The sequence below is a fragment of the Crocodylus porosus genome, unplaced genomic scaffold (genome assembly GCF_001723895.1).
Source record: "Crocodylus porosus isolate Cpor-Errol unplaced genomic scaffold, CroPor_comp1, whole genome shotgun sequence".
Classification (NCBI taxonomy): domain Eukaryota; kingdom Metazoa; phylum Chordata; order Crocodylia; family Crocodylidae; genus Crocodylus; species Crocodylus porosus.
The window spans coordinates 11,886,036-11,913,040 of record NW_017728926.1 but is presented as its reverse complement, the minus strand read 5'-3'; the positions used below and the strand labels follow the sequence as shown (position 1 = coordinate 11,913,040).

The following is a 27,005-nucleotide window of genomic DNA, read 5'->3' as shown; positions in this document are numbered from 1 at the left end:
CCATGAATTTGCTTTATAGAAAGGGCAGGATATTCTGCATCCCCAGGTGTCCCCAGGTCCCTGGGACTGGAGTGAGGGCTCAGTTCCCGTTCAGTCTGAGTCACGTGCATCCAGCCACATGTTCTCCAGGGTCCTGCCGTCCCGCACCTGCCCATTGCCAAGCGCTGCGGTTCCACGCTCTGTCTCACTTCTCCCTTAGGGCATCTTCCTCCATTTTGCTCCCCCCCGCCCCCCGAGTTTGTCTCTTTTCAGTAGAACTGAGGTTGGCGATCCAGAAACCAAAACGGAAAAAAAAAAAAAGTTCATTTGACTTCCATACGTGAATGTACCTTGTTTTTTGTAGGTTTTTTTTTTCTTCCAAAAAGTCAAATCAAATAAAACAAACCCAAGAAACCCCAAAAGAAAACCCATCCCACCCCAAAGATGCTGGAATGTATTTTGAAAACACACGATATGCAAATTTCTACAGTTCGCCCCATTATTTTTTTTTTTTAACTAGCACGGCACTCACTGTGTTTTTAGTATAAAAAAAAATGTCAACTTCCTATAAACATACAGCACATGACCAAATTCCCAACTAATGTACATAAGTGCGACCTCAGGGAGAGGGTCAGAGAATAGCTATCTTAGCTAGTATAGGGCATTTTTTTTCATTATTCCTCTAAGAACTCTATTTACAGCCGTGGCCCAGATGTTCATGGACTTTCTGGTGAAGGTAATTGGCAAATAGATGTCTACTGTACTCCCTCTTTTTTTTTTAAGACTGTCTATCTTAGGGTCCTGTGCTCTGGCTCCCAGCTCAACCAAAGTTATCTACGAACAACATACTCACCGATAAAACCTGCCGTGCACTGTTAAGGACCGGTTTGCAGACTGAGAGCGGTGTGTGTCTGTGCGTATTTATGCACATGCAAGAATATGAAAAAAAAATAAGTGGGGAAAAGAGGGTGACACCAGCAGCAGTCAAGTCTTCCCTGTTGCAAGCTGCTTTTCTTCTGCTTGCTTCAAGCTGCAGGTTTGAGAAATAAATTTGGTCCAAAATGGTTTGAGGGCACGGGGCATCACCTGGGATTGTGTGTGGCCTCTTGGTGCGCAGGGGACTGACATCTTCTGTTTCCTACTAGCCATGGGAGGCACTGGGCTGTGGCTTTCTAGGTGGAAACAGAACTGGTTGTTCTCACCTGGCCTTCAGTTACTGAATGCCACTAAGACGTGCGGTAAAATCATCCCTCACGGGCTGTCCTCTGTTGCTTAAGCTGGATTTACTCTTCTCTGTTCAAAACGGCCCAGTAACCTTGAGGTACTGGAGCAAATTGCAACAGGTATTTCAGTCCCCGCTGCCACGGGTGTTTGTCAGTCGTGTAAACACTTTGTCTTTCCTTCTGAGAGCCCAGACATGTCCTGGGTTCTCAAGTGTGGATGTGGCTGGAAGAAAGGAAGGGCTGTTATAGTGGCCTCCACTGGACTAGATCCCTCCCTGACCTACTTTTCTATGAGTCTGTCCCATGACTCCTCATTTTCCTTTTCTATCGTGCTAGTACCAAGCAACGCAGCTTGTCGGTCATATCTCAGCTCTCGGAGAACGTCATCGTGCTTGCCCGCCTCTAGGGCTCCAGCTCCGCGTGCTCCAAGGTTGCCTTTGGAATGAAATTGTGGAATGTAATTTCTAGTACTGGCCCCCGTACGTTTTGTGGTCTTGGGACACCTTCCCAGCCGGAGAGGAGAGTCCGGAGTCACAGCTGTATCTCTTGCACAGCTGGACCCGTAAAGGAGGGATTCAGGTTTTCAGGGCTAAGCCCTGGAGAACAGTGTAAGGATGCACTTGCCAACATCCTGGAGACAGAGCAGTGGTGTGTATGTGCGTGTGTCAGAGAGTTCGATCGCTCTGGTCTTTTCGAGATGTCTTCAGGAATTCAGAACAAGGCTCATCATTTTATACTAGTCAGTGTGAGCTCAATGAAGGCCACGGTTGGTGTCTGATAGAACATGGTGCAACACAGGAAACAAGCAGATGCTTTTGGCCAAGACCTGACAACTACTTCTTCATATGGTCCATGGCAATTGGCAACTTCGTGGGTCTTGGTAAGCTGTGAGCCACAGCAGGGCGACAGAGAAAGCCTGAAGCCTTCCAGAAGAGACTGCATGAAACACAAGCCAGGTCTGATGGTTTGAGGAGAACGGAGGAAAGAAGGAGGCTAGATAATCACCTAGCTGGGGTCATATGACCCCAGCATTCATTCCTGCCCGGGGCAGGGGGTTGGACTTGATGATCTGCTCAGGTCCCTTCCGACCCGACCAACTATGAGGAGCAGTAAAGGAGGCATAAAAGAAGTCCTCCTCGTTAGCGGTCTGGGAGTGGGGAGGCAGGCACCTTCCCGGCTAAGACTGTAGCAGACACCGGAGGTTTCTAACGCAGTGAGCCCATGCAGCATCTGCTGCCAACTTTGGACCTTCTAAATTATTCACTGGCTGGCACGAAACCTGTGCATCATTTAAATGGCAGGGACAGGGTGGGTTGCTGTTGTGACAGCTTTCCTCATCCTTTTCAGGATGATCAGTAAAAAGGAGGTGTGTTCTTGGTGGAAGCCGTTCAAAGGGGTACACGGATGGAACAAGTCAAAATGATTAGGGACCTACTGACATATTTCCTCCGGGGGCACAAGGGTCCTTACCACAACTTAGAGGTAAACTGTATAAGTCCCTCGTGGTTCATGGCTTATAAGGACCCTGTAATTCCTAAGCAATTTTATCTGAGCACCAGACTGGTGCATCATGATGAGTTTTGGCTTCTATAGATGGGCAGCGGAAAACAATACCTGGGCCGTGAGAGATTTCACTTCCAACATATGAAACATGGAGTTACAAAGGAAAAGGCGTAGGAGCTCAAAGGATCAGATGACAGGGGAGGAAGAAGAGTTCGGGGAGGTGGTAGGAGGCAAGCATTTATCCTGGTAGGCTGGAGAATAAAGACATCCCTGGAGAAGAGCACAAGGTGCTTCCCTCGCTGTCTAGTACTGTATGGAGGGAGGGATGTATCATGGTGGGGGGTTATGCCCCCTTCTCTTTATGCTTGTGGTTAAACTATTCTGGCCTGGCCATACCTATTGCCTTCTGCCTCCCCGGTGCGGTGTGTGGACTCCAGTTTGTATGCTGCTCCTAACCACAACCACTTCATCGCAGTTGCCTTCGAGTAGTACAGTGAGTCTTCCCACGGCTTTGCTGGTACACCCAGCCCCATTCCCACGCCACCAGTTGCAGAATGAAAGAAGGGCCTTTTTCATTTCTCACCCATCCTAAAGGCTGTCCCACACCTGCCTTCCGCACGCACACACAGGCCAACAATTGCTACCGCGCCTCCTGCTGCTCTTTGCTGCAAATGGTTTTCAGCGGCAATCAGATTGAACTTGGTCCCTAAGAGGAAAACTGAGCCTGGCCCCAACTGCTCCAATCCCCTGCTCAGCGATTTACATTTACACTTTCCGTAGGTCCTAGGCTGGAAGGAATTACAATATCCATCCAATCCTGCCCCTGCTTAGCAACCTCCCTGCCAGGGGAACCCAACAGAGCGGGAGGGGGCAGGGAGGTCTGCTGTTCCTTTAACTTTTTTTTTTTCTGATACAATCTTCTATTTGGTCCAAAGGTCTTTTGTGGTCCTGAATCACATCACCCTTTGCGATCAGCTTGGTTACTCCTTCCTATACAATGTTCACCAATTTACAACAACAAAAAGAAAAAAAAAAAAGGCCCAAAAAAAAAAAAAAAAGAAAAGAAAAAAGTATTTTACAAAGGAAAAAAAGAATCAGTGTTGACTATGCCAACTACCTAGATCAATGGAAAGTCCTTAAGCGTGGGCAGTATGCCAAGCTGGCCAAGGGGGTTGGAGGGAGGGCATGAACATCAGGGTTCATAAATGCACCCAACCCGTTGCCTGTGGCCACAGAAGGAGTCATGGTTGAAGAGGCTGGATTGGCCTCTTCAAAGAGTACTCAGTAAAGCGTTGGATATGTGGAGAGCCATCCCCCTCTTTCCCATCTCCTTTGCAGCTTGAGTTGGTAGGGGGAACTGGGAAGGAGAGGGGTCCGGGTACATGTGGATCCCTGGAAGGCTGGTGGTGGTGTTTTCTCCGGTGGTACCAGGTTGCTGGAGTGGTTTGTTGGCACAGGTGGGCTCTTCAGTAAGCCTGGCCTGTCTCTACCGGTAGGAGGCCCAGCACAGCTGAATGTTCTCCCAGCTTCATCCTACGCTGTGTAGACAGGCTCACGTTCTTGGCCAAATAGTCGACGGCAGCTGGGAGGGTGGGGTGGAAAAAGAGAGGGAGGAAAAAAAAAAAGGACAGCGTGAGAGTTGGGATTTGGGGAAAATGCAGTGTTTCCCGTCTAGATAAAGTTCCCACGGTTGCAAAGAGGAGTTGCACTTGGAGATGGCAGCCCCCCGACCGTAGGGAGAGTCACAGATAGTCAAGGGTTGGGTGCGCAGACAGACAACGGTCTATTATGATGGTAGCCTTGCTGGAGTGAAGTGCAGATGTTGCCTCCTGAGATCTCTCTATGCCTATTGCTACAGAGGCATGAATCTTTCCCAAACGTGCTATGAATATCTGGAAAACATGTGAACTCCCCTTCTCATAGCAAACGTAGGCTTTGGGGGAGTTGCCAGGAGATGGAGCCTGGGCAGGACCTTGGTGGGGACAGTTGCAGGATGAGCAGAGACGGTCATTCCTCGTGTCCTCAACTCCCCCGGGCGGCCTCCCGGCCACAGGCCCAGCTCCTGATCTGGGTTACGTGGCCGTAGCTTAACTCCACTGAGCCCGATGAAGCGACACCAGTGTGAGCGAGGTCAGAGCCTGACCCGTACGCCGCAAACCGATACGTTTCGGCCTCACTCCCTGCCTCCTTCCTCCCCGCCTAGGAGAGGGCTGCACCCATTGTGGTCATCTCGGGAGACGCGGCAGCGAGGCCCGCGGTAAACCAAGGACCCCGAGTCCCAATTTGCCACCAAGTCCCCCTGGTCTGAGTGGGGAAGAGGGATGGGGCAGGATGGTGACATTGCTCATTAGCAAAGCTTCAGTCAAAGTCTCTCCCTCTCGCTAGCTATAATGTCTCAAATTAGATTAATAAGGAGCTGGCAGGAGACGTACAATCGGTGCCAATGAGTAAACAAATTTCAGCCATCAACGTCTTGTCAGACGCCTGCCCCCAAGGGGGTCCCTTCCAGACACAAATTCTTATTGGAGTTGTCATATCTATTAGAATTCCTTTCACGCTTCTGCGTTCCATCACCGGCATCATTAGCACGGCTCCGGCCTCTGGGAACTGGAAGGACCACATTAATCTGGCACCCCTGCTCCACACCGGCTGGGACAGAGGAGGCTGCGCTGCCTCCCCGTGCGAGCTTTCGTGCCTCGCTGCACGTGAGAGGCAAATGGACCTGGGCGCGGGGTAAAGTTACCTTCAGGTAGGAAGGGCAGTGCGCATCCCTCTTAGGGAGATCAGTCGCAGGTGGCTTCTTGGCGCTGCCGCCACACAGGGCAGCAGATTGGGAGCTAGGCGCGATGCTTTGGCGGGTGGATGGAGGTGTGTGGAAATCCCAGGAAGAATGAAAATCCTAGCCTCGTCAATAAGGTGTTTTGTTCTGTGCGGTTGTACTGTGGTGCAAACGGATGCTGTCGGTGCGTACGAATCATAGGCAAATAGGGATCAAAGGGGTTCGTCTAGTTCAGCTCCCTGCTTGAGATGGGATCCTCCGTGTCTAAACCCTCTCCAGCAAGTGTTTGTCTGATCTCCTCTGAAATGCGGTACTTCCACAGGTGGGGATCCCACAACCTGTCTATACGGTTTAACCACCCTCACGCTTAGGAAGTTCTTTCTAACAGCCAATCTAGTTTTCCCTTGTTGCAATTTAAGACTGCTGTTTCTCATCCCGTCCCCTGCAGCCACAGGGAGCAGTCTATACTATTATAGTATAGATGTACACACACATACTCTATACTATTTTGACTGTTATATGCCATACTGACATAGGACTGGCAGAAACCTCTTGGGGCACTGAGTCCTGTCTCCGGCCATCATAGGCAACCACATTATACAATCCCCTTAATAGCCCCTAGGGCAGGGGCAGGCAATTATTTCGGGTGGAGGGCCGCTTACTGAATTTTGGCAAGCCATCAAGGGCCTCATGAGAGGCAGCCCAGGGCAGATAAATATTCATTTTCTAAAATTTTTAGGGGCCCTGTGGGCCAGCTAGAATGGCCTGGTGGGCCGCATCCAGGCCACAGGCCGCATTTTGCCCACCCCTGCTCTAGGGATACATTTAGGCTGGACTAGCAAAGCAAATGTATTCCTGATATGGTCTCCGTAGCACAGGTGTGGTTAGCAGTGGTGTGTGCGCGGATGTGTGTGTATCCGGGCGCATGCCATATGCACATTGTCATTTTGCAAGGCACGGATGTAGACATGCACTTGAGAAGGGAGAGAGAGAGGAGGGTGATCTGGGAAAATTAATTCTTCTTGGGAATTAGTCGGTTCTGAAGCCTGGACAGAAATTGCTCATCCTGCTCTGGGCATCACTTAGTGATAGAAATGTAGTGACATTATTACAAGGGGAAGAAAAAAAAAAAGGGCTGAACACCCCCCCACCCCAACAATTCTCTTCTGTGCCTCTGGGAGCATTGGCTGGCACTGCATCATCCCTTGCTAGAAATCAAAATTGCATGTTGCCGGTTTAATGGAGAGGAGGACCCAAAACAAAAAGTAGCATAAGGCATATAGGGGTGGGTGTGTGTAGGCCAGCCTGCCCCATGCTCAGAGATGCTGAACACGCCCATCTCTCATTGACTAGCATAGGAGTAGCAGGTGTTCGGCATCTCTTACATAGATAGACGCAGTCCCCATGAGTCTGCGACTTGAAGCGAATGAGCTCTTTATCAGGCCCTCTGTACATAGGTCCTGTCTGCATAATTCCAGAGGGGCTTTGCCATTTTAAATGCATCCCATCTTCACAGAGAGGACGATGATTTGGGCAGCGTTTGCTTTTCAGCCTCCCACCGAAAGGGAGGAGGGTCGCTCGCCAAAGGGCCGGGCTTAGCTAAAAGGCTGTTTTTCCCGGGGAGGGAGCGACTCCGATGCTCAGCAAAGGAGAGGAGCAGCCGAGGTGGCGTGCGCGTGTGCAAATCTTCTCACCTACCTTCACCTCGGCAGCAGGAAGGGCTCCTGTGTGACTGAGTGCCTCGGGGGAGCGTGGCACATCTGGTCTAACTCTGCCAATCGCACACGATTCGCTTCTGGGCACAGAGCGTTGGGGAGCCCGGATCCTGACTGAAATAAACTGGCAAGTGTTCCCGCTGCCAACTGAGCCGTGAGCTCAAAACTGGACTTTGAAACTGGATGAAAGTCTAAGGCTTGGCGGCAAAGAGGGAGGCATGGGACAGAAACAAAGAAGGGAGACAAGTATAAGAATATAAAGGGATCTGGGCCATCGCATGAACAGAGAGCGCCCTGAGGAAGGATCCCTGGCATTTCATTTTGAGATCGCTTCCCTTCCCTCCTCCTTTCTATTTTATTCTATTTGATTTATTTGGTTGTATTCTATTTTATGTTATGTTATTTTATTTTATTTTATTTCCCCTTCCTCGGTTTTTTTTTCCCCCCGCTTACACACATGGGGTGTGACTAACGTCCCGCCCAAGGGGATCTTTATTGGAAATACATGGTATTGGAATTTGTTTAAGATTTTTATCAATAGCACGTGTGTCCAGCCTCACATCCAGAAGCGAGGGGAAGGTCAGGGGGTCACAGATCAAGCTCCCTAAAAACAAAAAAAGGAGGGGTGGGGGAAAGCTGCTATTGATCCCGTCTGCCGCCACAGCCGGTTCTCATTTAGCCGTAGAAGTTAAAGACATTAAAGGGCTGTGACGGAGGGAGGAATAAAAAGCCACAGTCTAATGGAAGGAAAGGTCACTGAGGACAAGCCATGGGCGAGCTGGAGAGCTGGAGGAGGAAGAGGATGCACCTTTAACCCTCCGCGGGTCACTCTCTCACAACACCACGCTGATTATTAGTTTAACACCGGCAGGTGAGCCCTTTGCCAGGGTCTCTAGTGTTTTTGTGACCCAGCCATCCTAGACGAGAAACAGACCCTCCCAACTGCTGCCTTTTGGGGCTGATCCAAATCCCTTGCTGAAGTCAATGGACAGATGCCAGCTCTGGCTCAGGCAGCAAAGCAGACGGCCTCATGACTCCGTGCCGCTCCCAGCTGCCAGCCTAGAGGGGGTCACAATGCCCCAGTTTGACTTGGTTGCAAAGACTGGCGCCGTCTTCCCATCCTCTGCTCTGGGAGTTCAAAGAAATCCCTCGAGTTTAGCCTCAGATCTAAGTTTTATCATTGTCCAAGCATGGATGCCAACGCTGGTGCCTTGCTAAGCTTTCTAGGGCCCAAACCTGGCTGGCGGGGCTTTTGCTAGACTTCAAACCAGTCCGCAGTATTGCCCAGTTCTTGCAATATGTCGTAGCTTCCCGCGCTAACCTCCTCCCTCCTCGTCTCCCTTTGTACTAATCAGGAGAGCGGCTAGCGTCCCCCTACCTCGGCTTGCACCCCTCAACCACCTCTTTACCATATTTCATAGATTCATAGATGTTCGGGTCGGAAGGGACCTCAGTAGGTCACCAAGTCCGACCCCCAGCCCTGGGCAGGAAAGAGCACTGACCCCAGCTAGGTGCTTGTCCAGTCTCCTCTTGAAGACCCCCAGGGTAGGGGAGAGCACCCCCTCCCTTAATTTTGAGCCATAGTGAGCAATCTGATGAAGCAGGCCTACACCAGCAGGCTGTGCTCTGATGCTGGCAGCAGGATAAGGGCTGAGCTGGATTTGCTTGTGACTTTGGTGGATGGGGAGGTTTTGGCAGCAGTGGACCTGTGCATTTTCCTCTAATGAGTCATCAGTGGTGGGCTTATATCCACCATAAATATTTGTTCAGCGGATGGTCTGGTGCGCTCCTGACTGCATAGCCAAGCTCAGTCCCTTGCTTAGTGTAGTCTCAGGACAGAGCCTTCGTTATGGGGAGCCTGGGAGGGAGTATATGATTGAAGGGTGGCACTGATGGGCCCTGAAGGGAGTCACATCCAACTGTCATGTCCGGGGCGCATGATGCTGGGGCCATTAGGGATCAACGAACTGGAGATGAGGAAGCCAAAGGGCCCTGGTGGGGTCTGTCTTTCCTCCATAATGTAACAGTATTTGTTTAAAATATTAAATTCAAACTTTTCAAATAGACAGCAAGTGAGTGAAGGACCCTGTGCAGAGCTCGATAGAGGACGGGGGTTTGTCCCTAGGGAACGATTCCTTAGGGACAAACCCTCTGTATAATTGCCGGCTTTGCTACCCTTCCTCCCCGCCGTGCTGACTCTCCAGTGCAATTGGTACTCACTTTGTCCGTACTGGCCGTACTGGTAGCCAGCTACTGGGTCCACGCTGTAACTGGTGGTGCTGTAGGTGGGAGGGCAGTAGGACTGCGAGGTGGGGAGGCTGTCCACAGACTTGATGGAGTCACTCCGCTGGCTGCAGCTGGCGGAGATGGAGTTGGTGCTGTCTAAGCCACCGTGGAGGGGGGAGATGGAGAAGTCAGCTTGGGGCTGTGGAGGGACCCCGCTGGGGTTGCTCAGGATACTCATCACCTGGAGAAGCAAAGGCGACAGCATGTCAATAGGCCCATGGATAGGACATGCTCTGATACACTGAGGCTTAACCTGGGGTGCCCTGGTGAGAGCCAGTGTATCTAGTGACTTTAAAGACAGGCCAATGGTGCCAGAGTGAAGACCGTGGGGAATGATGCCCCACCACTGCACCATACGTACAGCACAGGCCGTGGCCACGTGAGGTCCTGTAAGCCTCACTATAACCAGTAGGAAGAGGGAGGACAGGTCTGGCCCATCAGTCCTAGGTCTTTCTTTCCTGACCCTGCCAACTGGAGAGACAGGTAATACCAGTGCCATAGACATAGCTCCAGTGGGAAATGAACTGGGAACACTTGCTGTGCCTTTGCAACACATGCTTGAGGAAGGATTAAACTGGCGAGAAGCATGCAGGAGGGTCTGTGTTATGAGGAAGGTTGGACTGGATGATCATATCTGGACATTAGCTCTATGACTGAAATGTTCCAAGCACCGAATATTGGCATGCGATGGAAGCCCACCTGGCAGAAGCACTGGCGAAGTGAACAATTGCTATCCATCGAACTGAAACGCACACTGTATAAAATGTGATCGAGCCGTTTTATAGGAAAACCGTCCCCTCCCGGCTGCTGTCTTGGCCACCAAAATGTCAATGGACAGACTCCACTTGACTCTCACTGAGCTTTGGTTCAGGCCCTTGAGCATCAGTTCAACTCCAGTCCACAATGGCCTCATCTGGCTCGGTAGCAGAGATGGTTCAGATTCCCATAAATGGAAACTCTCCAGCAGATTATGGGCGAAGAATCATCATCACCGATGCTTAGCACCAGCAAAATGTGACGTCTTCAAAGCACTGCCTGCACTTTCATGAACAAATCCTCCCACACAACCTCCTTGTCAGGCTGGTCAGTAGCTTGAGTCCCACTTTATACTGGGGTGACTGAGACATGGGGAGCTGAGAGCAACATTTTCAGAAGTGATATACTTTGATTTTTTGATGCCCAAGACATGGCGTTTAATTTATACAGGTGTGACGCACGACCTGCAACTCATGGCAGTGAAGAGTAGATGCTTGAAAGGCTGTGAACAGGGAGCCCGAGATTAGTAGTTGCTTTTGAAAGTGATGGCCTAAATGATCTCGTTACCATCATTTGCCCAACGTCTACGGTGTGCTTAGGTATATGTGGTCAGTGGTGGGTACACCAGCTTTACAGTCAGTTCACTTAGCCAATGCTTCCTTCTCGCATGCAGGTGTAACACCGGGAGATTAGTGATTTTAAACAAATGCAATATTCGTTTTTTCCCCTCTTTTTCATGTCTACATTACAGCCAGGACATCCATGAGAGATCCATGCAAGGCCTCCAGTCGGCGCAAGGAGCTGCCTTTTAAAGCAGTCTCCACCAGAGTGCTTTATGGGATGCTATCATTAGTTTGTGCCAAGGAAACACAAAAACACCAACTTAGGGCTTAGCAGGTAAGTGTGAGGCAAACTGTTTTCCAAGGCGTACATCGCAGGTATCTGAGAATTGGCTTTTTCGGTTTTATTGCCAGCCCTTCCACTGACTCTCTGTGACTCGGCCTTTTGGGGCCTGAAGTCCCCCATCGACAAACTGGGATAATAATATTCATGTTGGTCGCAAGGGGTTGTGACTGAAGCCTTTAACATTTGTGAAGAGTTTGGGGACTGTTGCAGGAGAATCCCTATAAAAGGGCAAGGTAGTTATATTGCTATAATTATGATTGCTATTTGCCCTATAATTATTATTGCTATTTGCCAAAGAAGCTGGTGTTTTGAGCTGGCTTTTGATTAGCTTGAGGCTGGAGTTCAGTTTAAAATCTGACCTGAGGACTAAGATTCAAGTGTGATGGCACTAGAGACACAAGGAGCACCCCTGTTGAGGTGTCCTCCAGAGGGGCATAGATCATGGAAACCCAGCTGTTCCTACAAGATTTCTGCCATTTGGGGTTTCCAGCTGAACTAGATCTGAGTCATAACTTTTCCTTTTAGATCCAGTCTGGATGGGGAGATGATGATGATGATCCATCCCTTGCTTTTAAAATGCAGCTGGGGGAGAGCAGAGGTCCTAGCTCAGCCCATCTCAATGTTGTATTTGGTTGTAAATGTAGTGCAGCATTCAAGAGCACGATCTTTCCATGCCGGATCCTTAAATGGCCGAACGTGGGTTATTCACTTTGCAGAGAAAATGCCTGCTACAAGAGACCTTGTCCTTGTGGCAAACAGAACCGGGATGGAGAGAGCCAGTTTGCTTGTGGGGCTGGGAATCAGAGACTTGATTCTGCATTCACTGATGCAACGGCCTACTGAAATCGAGATTACCCATGGTTGTAAAGCAAAGTGCCGAAAAGTGTCTGGAGGACTAGGGCACCGGGGAGGGCCCGGGGGAGAAAGGAGAGGAGCTTTGAGCGCATCGCGGCTGAGCCGTCAGCTGTCGCGGGGGAAGCGCGAGCGTGCGGCGTTTGTGCCGGCCACTCACCAGGGGACCACCGGTCACCTTGGGAGGCCAGCGCAGAGCTCGACGGCAGAAATGTTGGAAACCTCCAAATTTAGCATAACCTTATTGACATCAATTAAAGTGGCAAATTGAAAATATTTGGAGCCTGGCAAGTGGTAAAATGAGCCCTTTATCCCCTGCCAGTGGCCTGGTGAGCTATTATGCAAAGGATTCAGTCTCTGGAATGACACAAGGGGGGAGTCTATAGAACGGCGACTCCCCTCCCGACTCAGCCCCGTAACCCCGCTCACCTCCCCGCCCTCCCCCCTCACCTTCCTCGCCCGGCCCTCAGCCATCGGGAGCTGACTGGCATTTGCTTTCTAAAGCTTTCCCTCCCCCGGAAGGACTCCGGAGTCCAGCAGAGACCTTTCCCTTTACATAATGTCACCTCCAGACACAGGCAGACTGAGTCTTTTTTGGGGGATTTGTCTGTGTGTCGAGGATACAGAGCCCCAAGGGCTGCACCCCTGCAAAGAAGATGGTGGGGAAGCAACGCAGGGTTATTAAGCAGGCTGGAAAAAGCAGTAGCACCCCAACCCCCTATCCTAGCTACTGAATGTATCGCGGAGAGCTTCATCAGGGATCTTTTGCAAGCTCTTGACGATCACAGTGATTCAGACTCCAGGTAGATAAAGGAGGCCTTTCATTCATTGCACAATGCCAACTTTGACTGCAAGACTCCCCGCTCGAAGATATCACAGAGACCGAAAGCTACGTGGGGTATAAGAAAAGAGGACTGACGTGTATAGAGATGACAGAGTTAGAATAGTCAGTTCCAAAAAACATAAAATAAAATAAAGCCTGTAAAATGTCATTGGAAGGATGCAAACCTTCCTGCTTCAGGGCTCGTGCCAGCTTCTACCAGAGGTCAGAGGAAATTCTCTTGGGGCCAGAAGATATCAAACTGTATGCATTCTTGCACCTTGCTTGAAAGAAGAAACGACTGGCCACGGTCAGCTTGAGGATGCTGGACTAGATGGACTATTGATTTGACTTAGTATAGCGATCCAGTGCCACAGGGCATACACTACAGCTTTTTCTTCAACTTGACTCCAGGGGCCATGTAGAAAATGAGGCTTTTCATCTCAAAATAACTGAGCGCCCTTTCCTAAAGGCTCCTACAGGAGCCATTCCCAGAAATCCAGCGGTCTTTGAGAACTCAGATTTCAGGTAACAGGATGCTCTAAAGCAAGGGCATCGGGCTCCTGGGACAAAGCAACGCTGCAGCCGTTTGTGCGTGGAAGGTGTTTGTCCAAGTCCAGAGGATCAGCAGTTTATTCATTTCTTTAAACTGAAGCTGAGATTCTGCAGGCTCTGAGTACATCACCCGAGCTGCATAAGCACGTTGGGTGAGCTGGTGGTATCTGGGTGGGCAGCCTGTATATTTGACAGCCACAGTTTAACGTCACTTGATTTCATGTGGCGCACAGATGTCAGCACTAGGCGAAGCAGGTAGGATGGCACTGATGGTCTACGAGGCCAACATTTGGCCAGCTGAGCTCTTTATTGTGATCATATATAGATGTTAGCTATTAGATCTCGAATGATCTAATTTTGTTCTTGGCTGGACTCATGTCTCAGCTTACAGAAGTTGCTGCTATTCGTCATTTTTGTAAAGCAACAGCTCAGCTCACTGATGGGGAAGGCATCACTTCCTCTCTCGCGCCCTGCTAAGCTGTCTGGGACCCGGGGACTAAGAGTACAAATTTGGGGCTGGTTCAGGTAGAAATCAGGTGAGACAAAATGAAATTCAGTCAAAAGTCCCTAGGATCGAAGGGGCTCCTTGCTCCTTCCTAGCCCACCCCAAATGGGCTGCTTTGCAGTGCCCCGTGAATGGCAAGAGGACTCAGCAAGGATTACATTTACACTCACTTTAAGACAGAGACAGAAGGATGTAGAGTGATAAAGGAGTCAGACCTGCGTTGGCCAAACTCATGAAAGCTGAACTGCAGAAAGCACCTGTCTGAATTCCTGCAAAGAAAAACAACCAAGTTTCATGGCGTGGTGCACGGCATGATTGTGGGGGCCCCTCCAAGCTCTACACAAGACTTCGAGTAAGTCACTTCAGCTCACTAAAGAATCCTTATGAATATTATAATATCTCATTAGGATGCTAAGATGCTGAATTAATTCTGTAAAGAGGTATGCGATCCTAGAACATAAGATACCATGGTACAAAAATGAGATTATTGTATTAGAAGCCAAAAGCATCCCAACACATAAATTCAAGGAAAGGAGAAGCCATGTCCCAGGTTCAGAGGAGAGGAAGAGCCATGTCCCGGGTTCCTGCACATCACATATCCAGCTCCTTTTGGACAAAGATCAAAAAAGAAAAGAGCATGCAGCAGATAGATGCTTCTATACTAATCCTCCATGAGAAGAAAGATGGATGGATGGATGGCCTAGTGTTTCGGGATGGATGGATGGCCTAGTGGCACTCAGGATTTCAATTCCCATCTCTCGCCTCATGTGTGAGTTTGGAGAAGTCACTTAAACCAGTGGTTCCCAACCCTTTTAGACTGCGGACTGGCAAACCATGGACCAGAAGTGACCGCAGACTGGGAGTGACCGCAAACCGTCACACTGCGGACCAGCATGCTGCCGGCCGGAAGTGACCGGCATACTGCAGACCGGCAGCATGCCTTTTTTTAACTCAGTATAAAAAAGGGTTGGCTGCCAGTCCGCAGTATGCCAGTCACGTCCAGGCTTTTGGTCTGGCAGCCAACCCTTCACAGCCATGGCCCAGGGGTTGGGAACCTCTGACTTAAACCATCTCTTCCCTGGTTCCCTAACTGTAAACACCCAAGAAGAGGGCAGCGAAAGCACTTCAAGACTGTCCTTAAGAGCAACTTGAACAAATGCAATATGGACAACAGCTCATGGGAAGCTCCCACCCAGGATCACCCCAAATGGAGGAAGAGTCTGCTTTAAGGATCTCAGTACTCTGAAACCTTAGGATGACGGCAGGAGACCGAAAAGTGGGACAAACTGTGCGTTGCAGACCGAATCAAGGATCCAGAGTCACCCACCGTGCACAGACGCACGTGCCGGCGTCGCAACAGGTTCTGTTGATCCCGGACGGGCCTCGCCAGCCGTCTTCCAGCCCACCGATAACCCATCCTCAACTGCGAGGGGTGGGTGACGGGAAGAGGACTGTAGACCAGAGGCGGCAGTGCTTCTTTTGCCCGTCGTAGCCAGGCTCTTTAGACTGGAAGGTCTCTGAAGCAGGGATTGTTTTATACGATGTGTTTCTCGAACCCTCACACGGGGGAGTCCCGAGCTCATTTCCAGACTCAACGGCAATCAAAACAACAGCGGAGCATGGGTTCTTCCAAGCCCGCAGGCGTTCTCCTGTACAGCCACCCAGTAATGACAACCCTATAAAAGCCAAGGCATGGAGGAGAGGCCTCTAGCCTGGCTAGGCCAGGGTTACCTGGCATTTTGTTCCAGTTGGTTAAGCCAATTTTCCAGCAAACTTTTGAACTTTGGGAAGTTGGGGGCAGCTGGAGTAATCCCTCCTCAAGAATGCAGAGTCCTTTTACCTTTCCTTTTTTGACCTTGCTTTCCGATAATTTATTACTTCTTGGTGCATTACCGTCACTAACTCAAAATCAATACTCACTCCACATCTGTAAGGTTTTATCTGGAGGGGAATCTGTTCCCTGCCAATCACAGTGATTGACAGCCTTCCCTTCCCCTCCCTCTCATCAATGGTTTCTCTCCCCCTTCCCCGCTCCTTTTCCTTTGCTGCTGCCCCAAATCAGTCACAGGCTTGGCGTGAGCTCGCACTTTGGGGGAAGTCAATAGCAGCCCCAGCGCTAGGAGCCCGTGGCCTCGTTTCCACCCTCTGTGCTCGCCGGGGGAGAGAGAGGGGTTGAGGTCTGTCGCGGGACGGAGGTTATTGTACAATGGACCCTCGTGGATGAAAGAATAGGCCCCCTCCCTTGCTGCTGCCGCCCCCTCCTTACCACCGTCTCTATAGTCTCTCAGTTCCCCCCGGACGTTTCATCACTCTCTCCCATACTTTAAAAGAAGGGGAGTTAAAAAAATGTAATTAATTCCCTCCATTTCTGAGCTGGCCCTCAGGGCCTCTGGCCGTGGAAACTGTAGCAGGGGAAATGTGCACCCTTTATGATAAACGAATGCGGCTTTGGAAAGTGAAGTGCAATTAGAAGCTTCAATCTCTGCAATCAGGGCTTCAGATTTTGAGGTTTGGAGGTTGCGGAGGGTGGGGAATGGCGGGGTGCAGGCTGTCGCGGGGGGAAAATCTGACTGCCAGCACAGGGGTAGGGAGTGGTATTTTTGATGCACAAAAGGAGGTGCATGGGGGGAGAGGAGATGATGCCTACCGAGCGAGAAAAGACACCCCCAAATATCCCCCGTGCTTAGGTGAGCTCTTGGTACTCTTGCATCTCACCCCCCCCCCCCCGCAATCAAGACAGAGGCACTGCTTTTGGGGCTGCTTTTGATTTTTAGTCTGCTTTCTTTCCCCGATTCCAGCGGTTAGCTGCTGGGACGGCCTCGAGTCGGGTGGGCCGAGTCAGTATTTGCCCATCCCACTTTGAGCGCAAGGTGAGTGCTAGCTCCCCGTCCTGGGCACCCTGAACCTCGAGGCCAGGTGTTTCACCCAACACAACCTGCCCTTGATCTGCCCTGTTTTAAGCAGCGACTGCTGATGCTGTACAGGCAACGGGTACTTTTCATTGTGCGTCTCGTCTCTGAGAATGGCTGACACGTGATACTGCTGGGGAAAAAAAAATTAGGAAACCCTTCCCATAATGCACCAGGCCAGTTATGCTAAGCAAGGAGAGAGAAGAGAATAAAATGAATTTCTCTCTCTGATGCCGGTGAATAATGAGCTTATGCCCCAAAGCATGAGGTTTGATTGCCCTAATCATAGTCTTTTGTTGCCTAACTGGAAACTTTAGCAATGTTCATAGCATTATCCAGCCCGTTCCAAAAATCTGAACGGTCCAAAAATAATATTCATGCTGAGCAGGAGATTTTGTTGAACCTGGATTTTGTTCCCGTCTTTGCTCCTGACTCACTGGATGACCTTAGCCAAGCTGGGTGGGACAGAGAGGATGAGCTACCAGTTACAGCATAGCTTTGGCTATCAGGAAACATGGCTTCTATGCCCAGCTTCTTCACGGGCTCTCTAAAGAGCTGGACATTTCTTTCCCTTTTAGAAATGGTGCTGCTAGTGTACAAAGCCATGAAGTTGCCTGTTCTTACCACCGTCTCAAAAGTGGGACTCAATTCGGCAGCGCTGAGCTCAGCTGCTGTGGTTTAGAAGAGTATTTTCAGAAAAAAACCAAATACCAGAAGACAACACTTTGGGGAGGGGGCAGTAGGTATATATTGGGGGCGTACCTGCTGTTGGGACACACAGCTTTGTGTCTATGCTACAGCTGGAGGTGCGGTTACAGCCCCCTGACATAACCACATTCATTTTAACCTACCTAGCATAGGTGCAGTCATATTATGGGTTGGGTGACATGCGAAAGAGAAAAATTAAGGCCGGTATTTGCTAAAGTGGCCCCTAATTCTGAGTGCTGCTGGGGGACATCTTAAGGCATTCAAAAGTCACGGGCTCTTCCAAAAATGTTGGGCACAACAGGTGTAGCCGGACTAAATTTGGAACAAAAGAAGGATGCGACAGGCTACAAACACGTGGAGCATTTAAGCTGCACGGAGGCATACATGGTGATACAAAGGAGGATGAGTTGGAGTAATGAGAAGCAATCAAAAAAGGGCAAAGTTTAGGAAGACCTTACTGTTGGCGGTGAGACGCATTTATTGGGCGCGTCAAGACGAGTGCGGACGTGTGGTACGCGGCACCGCACACCTGTCGCCAGCACCGCACGGTGCACGCGCTACACATGCAGGCATTCCCTGTGCTGCTAATTTGCAGCGTGGGGGGCTTTTTTTTTGACCCTGGGACATCCTGGGTTCAAAAAAACTGGCGTCTAAGAAAAGCAAGGCAGCGCACGTGGTGGCAGTTTGCATTGCTCAAAACCAGATCCTGGCTGGCCAGAGCTGTGATCCGGCTGCAGGCCAGGCTCCTTGCTGAGGGATCACCACAGCTGCAGCTCCTGGAGGTCCCCAGCACAGTTGTTGGCCCCAGCCTCCCCTACCCCACCCTGGGGCAAAGTGCTGCGCACCAGGGTGAATGTGGCACGGGCGTTCGCAGGGGACAAAAGCCCCGGGGGCATTCCCATTTGTCCCTGGGGAAACATCCCTGCTCGTGGGAACGTGCCCAATGTGTCACGGGAGCATCTGCCAGGCCATAGGGTAAGCATCGTATTATTTGAAACATTTAAACTTGTGTCAAACAGCACACAAGCAAAGTCCCTGCAGAGGACCATACAGCGATCCCAAACTTTTCTTTGGCTCCACTTGTTTCCACATTTGCTAACGCTGTTGGAAGAGGAAAAGACTGAGCGGAGAGCATCATTAAAGGGGGCTCAGCTCCCACATTTGGCAGTTCACTCGCTACTGCTTGAGAGTCTTTAGAAAGGTTTTGTTTGCACTAATATTTTCTATCTCTACTCTGACAGCTTTTTTCCTCTTCTTATCTTTGCTACTGAACATTCCCCCTCCTCATGTTAATGCCTTTAAGACCTCATTAGTGCCATTTTCTTGCAATGGGAATAGGTAGAAGAGATTATTTCCAATGGTGGCAGGGGACTGGTACAGTGACTGCAGGACAACGGAGAGCTTATGGCAAACTTCTTGAAGACCTTAACATTAGAGGAGAACAAATATATCTACTTGTACCCATAGTTAGATGACCAAGATGATTGGGCAGTACAATTAACACCATGCACTGAAAGGCATGCAGTTACTTGAGAACCTCATTAAATTACCAGGCCTCGATGGTTTTTAATTCAACGTGTTAAGGGGTAAGCTCAGTGAAGAATATGGTCTCCTGAGAAACAACCCAGTACATGCACACTTTAAATATATCCTTGCAGTTGGGCAGAATAGCAGAGGACTGGGTAATGGCTGCTATCCAACATACATGGAGAAAAGTGTGATTCGAGCTGTGTTGTCCTTTTAGTCTACGTCAGTCCTTCATGGAGCCTACACATACCTTTTTTTAACACTGGTTTTCTGTAAGTATAACACCACTTGCTCAACGATGATGATATAAATGGGGAGGATCAGGCTCTATAACTTCTCATGAATCTCTAAATGGAGCCCTTGGGGGCACTGGAAGCAGGAACGGACCCAAACACATGATTTTAAAATATTCTCTTTTTGCGTCTTTGTCGCGTTTGATGCAATGAAGCATCTAAATTAGATTTTAAAAGCTAGTAGTGAAATCCCGGTATTGTTGAAGTCAAGGGGACTTTCCTCATTGATTTCAATGTGGGCAGGATTCCACTCCTGGAGTATTAAAATATAAAATATATTAAAATAGAAATTAAATTAAAATATACTTTCACTGTTTAATGTAATGGCCTTTAACTATCTAGGGGTATGTAAGGTGCTCATCAACATGGTACCTGAGCATCAGATTATGACGTCTAAAGGTAGAGACAGAGGTTATTAATGGGACTTAGCTTTGTCTTAGAAAATGTAGATCATTCCCATTCAGCCTACTTTCTCTTTGAAAGAGGCAATTCAGCTAGTGATAAGGGAATGGATATACCGTTGTCCAGCCAGATGTCCTGGTGGCTTTGCATGAAGTACCGCAGCAGAATTTGATTCTTACAGGATTATGTTCGTAGAGTGTTAAGCACGTTTCTGGAACTCAGGTATCCTGATTGGATAGATAGAGATTAAATGGACAAAACCCCAGAAGTGGTCACTGCAAATAGCAATGGATTGCAGTGAAGTCGCTAGAGCGGTGTCTCAGTTGTCTTCAAAGAATAATAGGATTTTGCTTTGGCGGTTTTTGCCATTGTCAAACTTCAGCATGCTTTCCACAGAGCAGTAATATCATTATCCCAATGTTATGAATGAGCCAACATGCACAGAGAGGTGATGTGACATGCCCATGGTCACACTGAGTATCAGTGGCAGAGCCAACAAGAGAACGCAAGATTCCTGCCTCCCAATCTAGTGACTCTCTGCACCTGGAGCAGCACAGTTCACTAACTACCAGGAAAATCAGAGCTCTCATTAGTGCCATCCATGGCTTCAAACACCTTTCAGGGGTTATTTCGACACAGTGGAGGAGCCATTTTGGGAACAGCGGATGGAATGACCATGAGCAATTGTATTGTTGGATCTAAAAATACTAAAGTGACCTGTTCATGGATGGATGAAGAACAGGCATATACTAATAATGGAAGGGACCCATGGATGCATGTCGGTGATGACATGGAGTTGGGACATGATGGTCAGTGGCAGCAAACAAAGCCAATAAAGGTCTAGGCTGCACTACAGGGGTACTGGAAACAAGGCAATGGGAAGTTATTACCTGATTGTTCAAGGCTATGGTGAGGTTCCACCTGGAGCACTGCATCTTGTTTTGGGCACCCTGCTTCTGTAGAGATGTACAAATTATGGAGAAGGTCCAGAGAAAAGTTTCTAAACTATTCAAAAGTACGGGAGGGTCTTAGGTATGGTAAGAGGATGAACTGATTAGGCCCAGACAGTTTGGGAAGGAGAAAGCGGAATCTCCTTCCAATGCAAGTACCTAATAAAATAAGAAGAGCTATGAAGTAAATGCCTAGCAAGGGCTACGGAGATTTTTCTTGCAATAAGTGTAACTTCCTGGGCTCGAGACCTCTGCCTCTGGAAGCAGGAGGCTCTACCTCTTGAGCTGAGGACCAAATCTGGTATCTCGGAGATGGTAGCAGACTGTGCAGAGGGGCAGCAGAAAGGGAGAGAAAGCCATGCAGGGCTAGTGAGGGTTACCAGAGGGGAAGGGGGAATCTCAGGCAGGTGGGTCTCTTCTAAATAACAAGCAAAATCAGAAGACACGGGCCCACTGCCCAGGAGATGCAAGAAATTCAGCAAAGTGACTAGTAGCTTTGGGTGCCCAACTTGGGTCACCTATAAGGAGTCTGATTTTCAAGGGCAACTGAGCATCTTCCCTCTGAAAATCAGGTCCTTTAAGCTGTCCTACGCGGGGTCCCCCCAACATCACTAGTATCTTGACTAGTGAAAACCTTGACCCCTAGGTTTCTTTAAAATGCATGAGGGTCCCTCCAAGACCAGAGGGTCTGGGACCTTGCGCCTCCTCTCACACTAATGCAACCCCCTGAGTGTGGCAGAGTTTCTGCTGGTGGAAGAGAGAGGAGAGTAAGGCTCAGTGGTACCTCGGGATATAAATGACATTCAATATGAAGTCAAAGGCATCCTTGACTGCGCACATGGAGGTGAACTGAGACAAAAAAAAATCTGAGGCTGAGCAAGACTTTTTGCTGTCATCCGAAGCTCTGGGCGTGGAAACATTGATCAATCCACTACAGATGATGGGGCTGGATCCCTCAGTTCTTCCCCTTCACTCCAATGAAGCTAGACTGATTTACACCAGCTGAGGTTCTGGGCCATACACCCCATATGCATTTGCTGCCATTTGGATTAGTGAACTGTTCACAAAGCGATCCCGGTTTCCCTCAGACCGATTTGGGAGCTTGGACGGACTAGGGGTGGTTTTTCAGTACGTTTCATCAGTCTCTATTTGTCCCTTGAGAAACACCACCCTTTTCCTTGCCCTTGCCTGGGTGAGACATTGGAAAAGCAGAAAACCAGCAATGAAGCATGGCCACTCCTTCCCAAACCCACAACCAGTGGCCTGCTGTCACATGAGGCTGACTCCTGTATTTCCAGGCGGCATTTTAAGAAGCTAAACAGACATTTAACACTTCCCTGAGGTTCATTTCCACCCCCCAGCAATTTCCACATCAAGTCTGACATGAGCAGAATGGGAGGGAAGATGCATTGCTTATAGGGCAATTTCTTTGTTAGGATGTGGCACAACTAAGGGAAAGTTTGGGTTCCCTTGCGAGAGGTGAATGGGCTAGGTCATGTCTAACGTGCCTTAACAGATTGGCATTTTATCTATAAAATGATTAATTATGAATATTATTCTTCCTGGGCTGTGATTGGAAGGTGGCTAGATGGGGGGGAAATCTTGCTCAAGGCACTACAGCCTGCACAGAGACCTCCGGGATGTGACAGCAGAAGAGGAGGTACCACGAAAAACAAGGCTGTGGATGTTTCGGTGCCTTCAAAAGGGCTTGGATTGGATTTGGTTTGAAGGGAACAACCGGTTTTTATTTTCTGCACCCATTTTTCTGTTTTGAGCGGGGGAAGGAGGATCTGGGACATGCAGATGGCAGAAAGGGAATGGAAAAAGAGAGGTGGAGGGGCTCGGGAAGAGATTTGCAACACTAAGAAACAAAACCAAAAAAAAAAAAAAAAAAGATCCGCCGCTAAATCAGCCCTCAATCTGTTGTTGTGCATCTGCCTGATGTGAATAATGGCTGGATGCGGAGATCAAACGGCACGGCTAAATCCCAGCAAATTAAACCTGTTTTATAAACTTCTGCTGCTGTTCAGCACTGAGACCTGTCTCCTATCGCCGGCTCCATACCAGCAGAGATTAACAAAGCCAAACCAAAATTCACAGAGGTGTCTCCTCTCTTTCCTCCCTCCCTCCCTTCCCATGTTGCTGGCTCGCTCGCCCTCCCCTTCTCATTTGATTTATTTATTTTTTTCACTCCTCAGCTAAGCTGATCTGTGCTCACTCACTATCACAACCCCCCGCGGACATTGGTAATAGAGTGTGGGTGCTGACTTATTGCTTCCAAACAAGATTTCCTGAGATCCTCTGAGTCCTCTCTGCACCTCCTCTCCCTGCTTCTCTCTCCCTTTCTCTTTTTGTGGGAGTGTGAAGGGAAGCTTCTATAAATGCAGAAGGGAGCTGTACTACAAAGAGTCCCCGAGTGGCATATCCCAGCCTCAGGCAAAGCTGCCTGGTGCACTGATAGTCCTGCGTATCTGCTCTCCAACTCCTCTCCCTCCCTTTCCCCCCCTTCCCTCTCTCTCTGATCAATCAAGGCCTGTAATCAGTTAAGGTCCGGCTTAACTGCAGTGTAAGATACACCAGTTAAGTAAAGCCAATGCCTTCAGGGTTCCCATCGTAAATACGGAGAGGTCATGGGGAGATGAAATAACCCCGATAAGTTCAGCAAGTGCAATGCTAGCTAGACTCAAACTAAACATTTAATAACTCAGGCTGGCAAAAGAATGAAAGAAAGGGAAAATTAGAAGCGCTTCACACACCGCCTGCTCCTCTGCCGCCTGTTCGTTTGCTCTCTCTCAACTCCCGGGTTTCTCAGAAGAAGTGCCGTGCATTTTTTAAGGCTTTCAGCTGTTTCTCTCCGAGGGACCCACAAGCTTGGCCTACGTTGGAGCAACCCGAGCGCATTTCGGGGTCCTGGAGATTGCAGAGGGGCTGCATTTTTAAGGTCAAGTCTCTTCCCCCTGCTTCCACAGGGGGAAAAAAAGAAAACTCCGAATCCAGAGAGAACGGCTTTTGCAGCCCTGCAATGTCAGGCATTGCTGTCTCTGCTTTTCTTCGCTGCTGCCTGACTCCGAGGCAGAGCTTTTCCTAGGCACGGAGGGGAGCTACTCTCCCTCGCCACATGGTCAGCCAAGAAACTTTCAGAACTGGAGCTTGCTCTATTCAAGCCGATGGAGCTACCTTGTTTTACACCACAAGCCAGCCTAGACTAAGTGTTTCAAGGGATCCAGATACAGTTGTGAGTAAATGGAAGAGAGAAAACCAAGAGAGGAGAGTGGTAATTTTAGCTGAGCTCTTTGCCCCGGCTATCTAGAGATCTTTATTCTGCCATCCCATTTTGCATCCAGTTTTGGCTACAAAGGAGCTTCCATCCCACACCCCCTTTGCCTGCCTTTCCCCCCCTTCCCTGTGTAATTATTCCCTGTATCCTTTCACTCTTTTCCTTTCCCTGAGCACAGTCCATGGCACAAACTACAGTCTCCAGCATCCAAAAAGCTTACCCTGTCTTTATGCTTTCGGATAAGCGAGGCTTTGTATTTTGCTGTGGATCTGAACCTGTCCTTTTGGCTTTGGTTCCAGGTTGGAAGCAGGGAGAAGGAACTCTGTTCTAGTTGCAGTCCTGATCCACCAGAAAACTTGCACGGTTTCGGACCAAGTTGGCAGAAATCTCGCAAAGCCAGCACATCCCCACCCTTGAAGGCATCAAAAACCTGGCGAGGTTTTGAGACTGTCGAATCCCAGCCCAGACATTATTCCTGACTGTATCTCAGCCACCAAACTCTCAATTCCAACCTCAGCCTAACACAAATCTGAACCAAAATACCACTGTAATGGCCCATCCGTGTTGATATATCTTCAAGGACGACACTACAACTTCATTTTACCCCCAAGCAAGAGGAAAACCTTGCAAGACTCCTCGGGTTTAGTATAGACTTTGCACCCATGGTTTCTCTGAACAATTTCAGACCACCTGAGTTGAGCTGGGCTGGACGTTTTATGAGAACAGGTTTCCCTGTGACCCTACTGGCCCTTCTTGTCTCAGCCTGGGATAGGAATAATATGACAAGTACTTCCTTTGGTCCTGCTGAGAAAAAAAGAGCACAGAATAATATCTTAAATAGTAGCATTTCCCTAATTAGCCTTAAAATGATGCCATAGATTCATGCAGAAATCCTGGAGTCCTTATGTATTTTGGGCAAAAATCTCAACATTTGGGATCCATTGAGCAGGAATACAGGAAAGGCCCTGCGAACGAAGTGCCGTACCGTTGACTTCAGTGGTTTGAAGTACATGCTGAAAGCTAAGCATAGGCTGAAGCATTATCTTGGCTGAGTAAGGGGGGAGCTAAACTCCTGCCTAAATTATTTTGTTGAATTGAGGCTTTGATTCTATATCCTGCAGGAGGCACAGTCAGCTTATTAAAATCATGGGGCCAAATCCCCTGCAGGTGTAAAATCACTTTAACAGAGCTGTGCTAATCTACACAGAGCCAGCATTTGATGCAAGCACAGCAAACGTCATTAATGTGCACCGATGGCTGGACCAGCCATTGCAAACAGCTGAATGGTGTGCACTGATGTAAAAACAGTCCAGGTAACACATCCCAGACAGTATTTTTTTCATACTTGTCAACAGTAGTTCAGTTTTGGCTGGTTCTGATACTACTTCCCGTATATTATCTTTTAAAAATGATAAAGCTGACTGACAATACACCAGACAATACTGGCTGTTTCTTTTTTTTTCAAAAGTCCTGAAGCCATAGTAATATGGGATTTCACAATGGCATCTGCTATTAAATCATTGCAGAGGCATGGGTAGAAGCCATCAATGTTTTGTGTGGATTACAAAGCCCACCACTGTTCAGGGAATGTCAGATTAGCAAAACTCTGTATTTAAAATTCTCTTCTTTCTAACATGTCAGGCTCCTTAAAACCAAATTATTTTAAAGACTTTATGTGCATTTTTGCCAATTAGGCTGCTCGCTTGCCTTATGCATTTCACTTATTTGGACAAAATAAATTATCAGGTTAGTTTTACTTATACTGTTTTGCCTTCCGGTTTCCATACACTTAAGCCTTGTTTAATCTGGAGAATTTTACAGTGAAAAAAAAAAATCAAACCTCCATTGGTACTATCACTAAAGGAGTGTCTGAAAACACACTCAGGTCTTGTCTACCCTTGGGCTCTAGGGCTCCCAGCAGGGATTTTCGTAGCATAGACACAGGGAAGGTGGGGTGCACCCACTGCAAAGAAACTCTGAATTCCAAACAAAGCCAAGCAAACAATCCTCTATTTTCACGAACCTTTCTAATACCATTTGCTATTGCAAAACTTTTCCCAATATTACAGCAGGTTGTTGAAGTCCTGACCAGGATCACAGCCACATTAACTAGACATAGGGTGTGCCTCCATGAGACGCTTACTGCACATTAGCCTAATAATGCTGCGCATTAGTGTGGCAATTAAAAACCGTGCTAATAGCCTGCTGCATGGTGTTATTAGGCTATAACCATCACAAAATAACCATGTGCAGTAACTCTAATTGCTATACATTGAGTTAGTACTGCAGTAGGCAAATACTAAACTAAATGCACACTAACTAAGGTGCATTAATGAATGTGTAGACGTGCCCACAGAGAGCTAAAATGGCACAATGTCCTTAGCTTAGATGTGTTTATGCCTGTAAAAAGATGCCTGTTCTGGTCGAGCTGTTCCTATATGGAAAGGACAAGAAGCTATATTAGTGGCAGATCCCCCTAGGCTGGTGTAGAGCTGCATCTACACTAAATGGGCTGGTCTGCCTAGTTCATTAAACCGAAATCACCCTGCAAACCCAAATAGTGACATTAGTACAAAGTGTGTGTGCATGAACTGGCTCTATTTTTACCTTTGGCGTGAAACAAGCCACCGAACCTCATGCAGCAAATGCAGCCAGCCTCAGGCCCCTGTCTTCCAGAAAGATGTCTTGATTGAAAGACCCCCAAGCAATGGCGAATCCACCGAATCCCTCGGTACGCTCGGGCCCGCCACCTCCCCGCCTTGCTGTGCGGAGAGATGGCAGCGATATATCACGCCCCGTGTTACTCCAGCAGAGTGGAAGGCTCTGCCGAAGTTTAAAAGCACACTGCTGATCCCGAGATAAATGGCGGAAAGGGGATTAGAGCTACTTAGCGGAGGAGAGGGAAGACTCAGGAAGGGCTGATTATTTTAAAGATATGACTATTTAAAGATAATGATTGCATAAATTTAATTAATGCATTTTCATGCTGCAAATGGCCGTTTTGTAATTAATGTATCTGGCCTCGCTAAGCATGGGAGATCACATCTCCCAGTCCCCCCT

General features: G+C 48.7%; 1 protein-coding gene across 3 annotated transcripts in view; it reads right to left on the bottom strand.

Moving 5' to 3' along the window:
- Window positions 1–344: 344 nt before the first annotated feature.
- The window catches only part of PAX7 (paired box 7), a 128,321-nt gene continuing 101,660 nt past the window's right edge, over window positions 345–27,005 (bottom strand). For all 3 annotated transcript variants that reach the window (XM_019541483.1, XM_019541486.1, XM_019541484.1), the window contains exons 7-8: window positions 9,420–9,666; window positions 345–4,287 (exon numbers count right to left, since the gene is read on the bottom strand). In XM_019541483.1, the coding sequence (XP_019397028.1) occupies window positions 4,172–4,287; window positions 9,420–9,666 (363 nt within the window). In that variant the 3' untranslated portion in view covers window positions 345–4,171. The remainder of the gene's footprint in view (window positions 4,288–9,419; window positions 9,667–27,005) is intronic.